The sequence below is a fragment of the Lolium rigidum genome, chromosome 7 (genome assembly GCF_022539505.1).
Source record: "Lolium rigidum isolate FL_2022 chromosome 7, APGP_CSIRO_Lrig_0.1, whole genome shotgun sequence".
NCBI classification, from domain to species: Eukaryota; Viridiplantae; Streptophyta; class Magnoliopsida; order Poales; family Poaceae; genus Lolium; species Lolium rigidum.
Genome location: NC_061514.1, coordinates 352,411,568 through 352,421,846, shown reverse-complemented (window position 1 = coordinate 352,421,846; position 10,279 = coordinate 352,411,568). Strand labels below are relative to the sequence as shown.

The window sequence follows — 10,279 nt, the reverse complement described above, 5'->3', positions numbered from 1 at the left end:
GGCGTTAAGTAGTCCGTATGAGAAGGCCGGGAGGCCGCCCGAGGGGGCCACACGCTAGGCGGCGCGCCCCCCACAGCCGCGCCGGCTCAGAGTCCGGGGGGCCTGTGCCTCCTCCAGGCCTGCCCTTCTGGCTCCGTGATTCTTCTGGGGGAAAATGCTTCCCTTGGGCATTAATTCCGGGATTTTCCTCTAGGGCGGCGCGCCCCCTACGAGGCTGCGCCGGCCTAGAGTACGGGGGCCACGGGCCTCCCCGGGCCTGCCCTTCGGCTCCGTGATTCTTCCGGAAAAATAAGCCCTTGGGCATTAATTCCGGGGATTTTCCCGAAAGTTGGATTTACGCACAAAAACGAGACACCAGAGCAATTCTGCTGAAAACAACGTTAGTCCGTGTTAGTTGCATCCAAAATACACAAATTAGAGGCAAAACAATAGCAAAAGTGTTCGGGAAAGTAGATACGTTTTGGACGTATCATGGCGCTAGGTTCATGTATTGAACTTCAAGCAGCGGAACATAAATCTAGAGCTTCTTCTATTAATAGAAATGTTTGGCCTAATAAAAAGGCTAAGGTGACTAAATGTCTAAATCTCCTATTGTTTCCAAATGAATAGCCTGTTGAAGAATAGTAGAGGGTCTAAAGGACTTGGCTAAGCAGTTACACATCGCCGATAGTATTAGGGAACATGTTTTAGATTTTGTTGCCATCTCTGAGACGGGCAAGCGGAATTACTCAACAAGTTTTCTAAATCGCCTTTCAGGCAGGGAAGACTTTGCTTGGGTATCCCGCCCGCCTAGAGGGTGTTCGGCTGGCCTACTAGTTGGGGTCTGAACTTCCACTATGGAGATTCTAGATAATTCTAGAGGTGATTTTCATATAAAACTTCACATCCGGAATAAATCTGATAATTTCATATGGAGTTTGGTTTCTGTCTATGGGGCTACCAAGGATGCTGCTAAACCTGCTTTCCTTTGTGAGATGGTTAGTCTTGCAAAATACAATCCACATCCTATCATTATTGGGGGGATTTTAACTTGCTAAGATACCCTCAGGAGAAGAGCAGGGGCAGGTTCGATACCCATTGGCATTTCTTATTCAATGATGTCACTGATAGCTTGGATTTAAGGGAGGTTTCAATGGTTGGGAGACAATTTACTTGGTCAAATAGTCTCCCAGAGCTTATTTACGGGAAACTTGGCCGGGTACTGATGGACTAAGATTGGGAATTTAAGTTCCCTCTAGTCTCGGTACGAGTCCTGCCTCGTATAGAAACTTTGTCGGACCATGCTCCAATTTTACTTACAACCGAGACACCATCTTCACAGCGTAGATGTCCGTTCAAATTTGAACTTGGATGGCTACAAAGGGAGGGTTTCTCGGCTACTCTAATTTATATTGGACAAACCAGTTTCTGGGAACACTCCAATACAAAGGTGAAATAATAATCTACGGTCTACGCGTAGATACCTTGGGGGTGGTCTAAGCACATGACTAGGCAACTCAAATGGGAGAAACTCAGCCTATCATCAAAAATTGATGATCTAGATGTACTCGCGAGGTACGACCATTGACAAAGCATGAGATTAAACTTAAAATTCAATACAACGCAACGTTAGCTAGTCTACTATGGGAGGAGGAACTCAAGTGGTACCAAAAATCTAAGGCTCAATTCTTGTTGGAAGGAGATTCGAATACGAGATACTTTGGTACTGTGGCCAATGGTAGGCACAGAAAGAAACTCATTCAATTTCTAGTCCAGGAAGAGGGCTTGATTGTAGGTCATGAGCAGCTCAACTCCTATATTAAATTGTATTATAAAGGCCTGTTTGGCGCCCCTGAGGAATCTGATATATATCTATGGACGAGTCCAGGATTGATGGTATACCTCAAGTGTCTCCACAAGAAAACGCGATTCTAACTTCTCCTTATTCAGAGGAAGAGATAAGAAAAGCGGTTTTCTAAATGGAACATAATAAAGCGTCGGGCACGGATGATTTTCTAGCTAAATTTTATCAGACTTTCTGGAACATAATTAAAGAAGACTTATTGGAACTATTTATTGAACTCCATAAGGGGCAACTTGAGTTGTTCAATATCAATTTTGGTGAAACCATTCTTTTACCAAAAGTAATAGATGCAGAATGGATTCAACAATACAGACAAATTTATCTTCTTAATGTTTGCTTTAAAAGTTTTACCAAAGTGGCGACTATTAGACTTAATTCGGTGGCTGATCATGTGGTGCTTCCATCCCAGACTGCTTTTATGCAAGGTAGATACATCCTAGATGGTGTTGTCACTTTGCATGAAAGTATTCATGAGATGCACCGCAAAATTTTGAATGGGGTAATACTCAAAATCGACTTTGAAAAAGCCTACGATGAGGTTAAGTGGTCTTTTCTTCAACAGACACTCAAGATGAAATATTTTTTTTCCGAAGAGTGGCGCACTCTAATTAATAACTTTGTTTTTAGAGGAAGTGTTGCCATCAAGGTCAATGATGACATTGGTAGATATTTCCAGATAGAAAAAAGGTTTGAGGCAAGACGATCCCCTATCTCCAATGTTGTTTAACATTGTGGCAGATATGCTTGCTATTATAATTGAGCGGGCTAAAGTAGATGGCCGTATTGAAGGGGTAGTTCCTCATTTGGTTGATGGGGGCTTATCTATCCTTCAATACGCCGATGAAACAATTCTATGTATGGATCACGACTTGGATAAAGCAAGAAATCTGAAGTTAATTCTTTCAGCGTTTGAGCAGATGTCATGTCTTAATATTAATTTCCATAAAAGTGAATTGTTCTGTTCCGGTGAAGCCAAAGACGATGCTAACCCATATATATGCCGAGTTATTCGGATGTGGGCTTGGAAGTTTTCCAATTAGCTATCTAGGCATTCTGATTCATTATCGGAGGCTGATGTTGGCTGAATGGAAAATTGTTGAGGAAAGACTCCAAAAACGCCTGAGTAGTTGGAAAGGAAAATTATTATCCCTCGGGAGAAGATTAGTTTTCATAAATTCAGTACTTACAAATATGGTACTGTATATGATATCTTTCTTCCAGTTGCCCAAAGAAGTCTTGCATAGATTGAATTATTTCCGATCAAGATTCTTCTGGCAAGGGGATAATGAGAAGAACAAATATCGATTGACGAAATGGAGTGTTGTTTGCCGTCCAAAAGATCAAGGTGGACTAGGAGTTCACGATCTTGAAGTTAAAAACATATCCTTGCTAGGAAAATGGTTGGCTAGATTGTTAACTGAGGATGGCCGATGGCAGCAACTATTGTGGAAAAAGTGTGTGGGCTCAAAAGCAATATTTCAGGTTCTTTGGAAACCAAGAGATTCAAACTTTTGGACTGACATTATGGCAACTAAGAAGCACTTTCCAATTTAGTTCCTTCTCCATTAGGAATGGGTCTGAGATAAGATTCTGGAGGATAGGTGGTTGGGTACAACTACTCTTCGAGAACAATATCCAGCTTTGTACAATATTGTTCGGTATAAGGGAAATACTTTACAGAAGGTGATGGAAACTTCTCCACCCTCTATGTTGTTCAGGCGTGATCTCATTGGTCTCAGACTAGCTACTTGGAATGAATTGCTACAGATGTTAGCTTCAATGTAGCTGATTTAGGGAGTCGATGAATTCCGTTGGATTCTTACAAAGAATGGTAAATTTTCAGTTAGCTCGATGTACAAAGCTTTAATTATACTCAGTCAACCGGTTATCAATAATAAATCCATTTGGAAGATGAAGATACATCTGAAAACCAAGTTCTTTGCATGGTATCTTCGTCGGGGGTCATTCTAACTAAAGATAACCTTGCCAAACGTAACTGGCATGACTGTACGAAAATATGTTTTTTTCTTCTCATGAACAAGAGACAATAAAACACCTTTTCTTCAGTTGTCGGGTTGCTAGGTCTATATGGTCAATCATTCAGATATGTTCTACCTTATATCCACCTTGTAACATTACAAATATTTTTGGCAATTTGCTAAATGGGGTCGAGTCTAGGTATAAAACGCTTATCAGGGTGGGCGCTATTCTTTGTCGTATGGTCGCTTTGGCTATGTAGAAATAATAAGGTGTACCGCGCTACGTCTTTGCTCCGTTCATGGTGGCCATACCAATGTTTGGAAGATCACGACCTCTTTACAGAGGTGTCTATACGGTAGGAGAATACGGCCAATGAGTTTATTTCCCAATATGGTTGGTTACATAATAGGCGTATTGAGGCCAATGAAGCTTAGCCGTGATCACTTTTTGTTTTTTTTTCTATGAGTACCATGCTGAATGATATTGATACTTGAACGGTTGTGTGCATCTTAATTATGCAGAAGCTAGATTTAATACTTAAAACTTTTAAGTAATAAAGCATCATTTATTGATTTTTTTTTAGTGAAACTAATATGGATCGGTGCCATTTTAGCATACTCTCGCGAAAAAAAAAAGCGAGTTGGGTCAAACTGAGCGGACCACACCAGGACAGCTAGTCGTTGTGTGGGCCGCGCAATTCCTCGTGCTCTGCCAAGTGGGAGCTCTCCGAGGCCCTTGGAAGCGCCCATCGAGACGCAGCAGCACCAGCAAGAATCCAACCAAAACCCCTCCGTCCGGAAGAAAAGCGCTAAAACCCGCCTCGCGGTCACGGACCACAGCCAAACCACCACTCCGCCGTCAGTTTCCACTTCCAGCCCCCACCCCTAAATCCTCCCCGACTCGCCGCCCGTTGCCCCGACCGAACCCGTCCCTCTCGCGGCCTTATCCTAATCGCCCCGCCGCCATGGAGGCCGTGCGCGCGTCGGCGGCGTGGGTCGCCAGCCGCTCCTCCCACGTCAAGGTCGACATGTTAGGTATTCCTCTGTTTTTGCTCTTGTTAGGGCCGTTCTTGTTTCCAGGTGATGTTCCCTGAACCGTACTAGGATTTCTAGGACCAGGCCGTATCGTCTTCGTAGAGATTTTGTCCTGGACGGTACTAGGATGTGTGTGGCCACGCAGTATCGTCTTCAACTCTTCATAGGATTTGCTATTCCATCTTCTGTATTAGCTGACTGTATTTCTATTCTGCGATACATACTGATGCCGTAGCAGTATCTGACTGATTGACCCTGCAAGAGATCCGAGTTGATTTTCGGGTTCTTAGATTTGATTCCATTGTTCAGGTTTCAGATTCCTGCTCTCCTAGTTGGCACTTCTTACATGTTGTTTTGGTCAGCTTTCAGCATTTTCTTATGAGAGAACAAACTGACGCTCATATCCATGTTCGTCAGTTTTTCATTAGTTTGTTTTCAGAGAGATTGGGAAGGTGGAGTTGTAAGTTATGTTCCCTTTACCCATGTGTCTGTTTTCACAGAGATTGAGAAGGCCGTGGACAAAATCCAGGGAAATGTTCCAAAAATTGAGTGGGATTTCGAAGGAATTCATTACTTCGACAATGGGCCGCTCACCGTGCAGTACCTCTTTGTCTTGGATGCACTCAACTTCTGCTTCTGGCCAGGTATAAGTTCAACCAGCAATGCAGTTAGTGTTCTGCACATTTAGAAATTACTAGAGTGCTTTATGGTATCTTACATGACACCTTCTTAAAGCATTAACACAGAAAGAAATCAGACATTCAGACAGTACCACTCTCTGTTTGTAATTATTTTGCTCCTGTATAATACATTCAGTCGGCGCAGTATTCTTCTCATGACTTATATGTAGGCAATAAGATTTTTAGAGTGCAGAAATCAACTTCCTAGATAGACTAGTGTTTACACCACAAGGAACGAAAGGATATTTCTACCTTCAGTAAAGAAATTGGTAGCTATACATGATTTTTTTCTATCAACAACCTTTTGTGCTGTGACGTTGTAAACAATTGGCTAGGAGAGGTGAGGATGCCATTTATTGCTTGTCTTTACTATTAACAATGATTAAGGTTATTCAGATACTGTATTCTCCTTTAATAAATTTTTATCTGCGCACTAACTTGCCCTGAGTAACTGCTATTGCTCTCAGCTATTTTTCACTATATTATTGGCCTTCTTTTAGAGAACTCCTCGTTTTTTCTAACTGAGGAATAACTGGCATAGTCTGATAAAACTACAATTGACTTCTTTGGGCCACTATTTATTGTTTTTGTATAGTTTCTTCCATTTGTGTTGTAATGATTTGACTATACTAATGATATTTTGCCAACTGAACAGACAAGGACTTGACCTATGACAATTTGGCTTCTGGGCTTAAGTTAGCCTTAGAGAAAGATAAGACAGCACTTGATGCAGATCGTCTCAAGAACTACACTGGTACAGTTTCAATTCTTCCATGTTCCTTTGTTCTTGTTCAGTTGTTCTCACACTTCTATCTGCAAAAGAAACTATTCCTTCCAGTAGATTTTGCTAAATGGAAGGAAACACGATTGTTACAAAATGTAGGGCCCCAACTTCGAGAACTGCTGAACTGGCCGCGCCCACTGCCAATTGAGGAGGAAAGAGTCCGCCTTCTTCATGAGGTACTACTTTGTATTGTATATGCAATATATTGAAGTATTGAAACTGCTCGTGTATTGGAACAACTTCCACCTTACCACCCAACTTCTTCATATAAATTAGGCAACCTTCGAAAAAATATATAAATTAGGCAATAGTTATCCACTTCAGTTTGATACATGCTCTAGTTCTATTCCGCTACAACTGTCATGGTATATGTGGACATTCAAAATAATTCCCCGTATTTTGTTCTGAACCATTTACTATTATGTCGCTTGGTTAAGGTTGGTCTGGAGCTTGAAAAAAGCTTTGGAGGCTCCGCCGCTAATCTTGTGAAGTCTGCTGGAAACTCTGCTGCATCTCTAATTGAACTGATTACCCGTCATTTTCCAGGTAACGCTGTCGTTGCACATGTACTTCTATTTAATAGCATCAGTCTCATCTGTTTTGTTTTCATTAGACTGGAGTCCTAAGCTGTACTTGTCCAGCTACACTGTAGAACACGATCTCAATCATGTGTAGTCTTCTTTCTTAGAGCAAACATGTGTAATATTTTGTTTGGACTCTGTTTAGTATGGCCTGTTGTAGGCTTGTAGCTGCCTCTGCAGATACCATTTCACTGTTCTGGGGAATTCTGTCCTTTCGTCGGCCCCTCACTGAAGAACACGATCTCAATCCTGTGTAGTCTTCTTTCTTAGAGCAACCATGTGTAATATTTTGTTTGGAATCTGTCTAGTATGGCCTGTTGTAGGCTTGTAGCTGCCTCTGCAGATACCATTTCACTGTTCTGGTGAATTCTGTTCTTTCGTCAGCCCCTCTCTAGTATGTGGATCATTTGTCAAAGGGACTAATAAGATGTGGGTATCTACGATGGGAGAAAAGCAGAAATTACCTAGGACCACTAGATATGCATAATGGGCTGGGCCAGTTACATCCACATAGACCATTGGATATGCACATCCACATATTGGGCTACAGTGAGTCTACACCTTATTTGCAGACTAGATGTTCTCACTTCTCCCAGTTGAATGTTCTTTGTTTGAGAATATTGAACATCATTCTTTTTCTTGCCGAAACATGGATTAACTCGTTTAGGGTGTATTTGGATGCAAAGTATTTCTAATACCTCAGTTTCTAAAATACCTAGGGTTTTAAATACTTTGAATTGCTTGGCAATGATAAAAACTGTAGTGTTAAACTGTGGTATGGACAGCACCACATTCTTGGAGTATTGAGAAAAGAGCTCCCAATCTCGTTTTTGCTGCTGAAATTTTTGTATTTGTAAACTCTGGTATTACATGCCCAGGCTTTAGAAAACCATGGTTTCCAAAACTGTTGAGCTTTAGATTCACCACATTACCAGGGCACATTCCCTTTACAGCGTGCTCATCAGTTTAAGTGCAAACACTACACAAAATACTGTGTTATGTTCTCCGTCCCCACCCCTAAACATCATAGCAGTAGCGAATAACCAGATGTGATATGATTCATCGGTTGCAGCCCGGCATAGTTCCCATTGGAGACAGGGAAGCTTACCAGTTACCATGTGTGCAGGCGTGGGTCATTCAGTCTGTTACTATCTGTAATTAGTTTTTTTTTTGTTGAGGAGGGAAACTCCCCAGGCCTCTCTGCATATCTGTAATCAGGTGATAGCCAATGTTGTCTATATCCTGAGTGCTGCTTTATTTTACCCTTTTTACCGGAAATATCTGAATGTAACTTTACCTCGTGGAAAATTCAACAGAGCCTAGCTGTAATATTCTGTCACATTTTATATTCTCTTCTAAATCACAAACGATTTAGGAATGAAACATTTGTAAGATGCATCCATGCTGTTGATTTTTCCTTCCCATTTTCTTTGATCACCTTACATACATCTCACATGACAGAATTATGGTCATCCAATTTTGGCAGGCTTCCGGGATCACTCACTTTACAAGGGACACCAGGTTTTCCTGTACAAGCGAGCCCAGATATTTGTTGCTGATTTGTGGGGTGCTTTCAAGGGACAAAACTATGGAGAGTTCCACGACATCAACTCCATCACCATATTTGCCGACTACATCGTTCCTGCAGTGCTGAGGGAGCTTGGCATACTGAAATACGAATCGAATCTATGCTGCTCGATTGATTCGAATAGGGAGGTAGTGTCTGGAAGCGAAGAGGAGGTGGAGATCCGTGCTTGTTCCGTTCATGCCGTTGAAAAAATGAGGGAGCTCATCAACAAAAAGTTTGGGAAGCAGGTAGGGGCATCTGAATCTTTTCTCTCTTTTCCGAATGACCACATCTGAATCAGGTTCGCCTGATGCTTCCGTGATATTTATTCTGTGACCTGCACTCCTGCCTGGTAACTGCCGTGTTATTACCACTGTACAGAAACTAAACGTTGCAAATAGTGTAGGTTCATTTCAGTAGTACTCTTTTATCATTGAAAAGACAAGAAATCAATTGAATAGGTTTAGTTCATTACACGGTCGAAAGATGCTAATAACTGTAGGTACATGTAAATTTTCTTTTTTTCATGTGCTACCTAGTATGACTTATCCTCGAAAGGCAAGCAGTCAATGTTGCATTATTTCAACTTGGAGCTCACTTTGCTCTTTTACTTTTCCGTGGCAGCTTCTGAGCATTGACCTTGATCTCTGGCTCTGGTCGGTTGGCGTTCAGAACATGGCGCTGTCTCATCACCGCACCCTCTCCATTTACTACTGAGGCCAGCAGCAGCTGCTCCCTCTCTGTGGCCGAAGACTGGCCGCGTCTTGTTGCTCCTCTACTTTTTTTTTGTCCTTCTCTGGAGAGTGCACAGAAGTGTAAGCTGTTGCTATCGTAGTCCTAGTCCGTAGGGTCATTGACATTGTGATAGGCATGGTGTGACTGTAACAAGCTGGGACTGGATAGGTCAATTTGTAAGGTGAATTGTAGCCCTGGAGTGCATGTTTCTCGTGATCTAATTGGATGAAGCTGGACATTATGTGTCGTGGTGGTATAGCAAATTAGCAAACATCTCTCGCCATTTCGTGTCCAAAATTCAGCAGCTACCGTTCTGGAAAACGGTAAGCTTTGTCCCAGGTTAGAGCATCTCCACCGGCGGTCTCGATAACTATTTGGGGGGTCGGTGTTGTTTTTGGGCTCACACCAACGCGTCCTAAAAAGTGTCGGTGTGGTTTTGAGCCCAATAAAACGTCGTCAACCCCGTGCTGGCCCCTTCGCGAAGGGCGCGAATTGGGTGCGCTGGCGCCTCGCGGTAAGTCGGTTTTCGTGGGTGGGGCTGCCTTGGCAGTGACTCGATGCGACGGGTGCATCATAAATGCGACGCCTTGGCTGAAGCGTGGCTGACCGCGATGAAACCACCGGTCCACGCGCAGACGTCACCGTAAATGCGACGCATCGACTGATGTGCGGCTAGTTAGCACCCCTATTTAGTATGCCCTCCACCGCCGCGGCGCTATCCTCTACTCTCCACCACTGTCGCGGTATCCTCTCTCATCTCCACCACCGCCGCCGTGCTATCCTCTCCTCCACCACAACAATGCCGCGGCGGCTCCATACGACATATTTGATGCTTGGCCGCAACGGACGCACGCCGTCTGCGGCGCCGCAACCACCACCACAGCTCGACGCCGACATCGACATCGACTTCAACTCCGATGACTCATAGTTCAGCGAGCGGAATGAGGCGTACATAGCAGACGCATAAGCTAAGGCGGCGGAGGAGGCGGCGTAGTGGGGCGAGCAGCAGCAGGTCCCCGGTGACCCGGAGCAGGCGGTGATCCTCGCGCAGTGCTTCTGAAGGCAGGAGGAGGAG

The 10,279-nt window shown here is 43.4% G+C and overlaps 1 protein-coding gene across 1 annotated transcript; it reads left to right on the top strand.

Annotated features, from left to right (window-relative positions):
* Positions 1–4,772: 4,772 nt before the first annotated feature.
* Positions 4,773–9,429, top strand: LOC124677208 (queuosine salvage protein-like). Its single transcript, XM_047213206.1, has 7 exons — positions 4,773–4,857; positions 5,358–5,501; positions 6,193–6,291; positions 6,421–6,497; positions 6,759–6,867; positions 8,389–8,717; positions 9,094–9,429. Exons 1-7 carry the CDS (start codon positions 4,788–4,790, stop codon positions 9,184–9,186), a joined length of 921 nt encoding a protein of 306 aa, XP_047069162.1. The 5' UTR covers positions 4,773–4,787; the 3' UTR covers positions 9,187–9,429.
* The last annotated feature ends 850 nt before the right edge of the window (positions 9,430–10,279 follow it).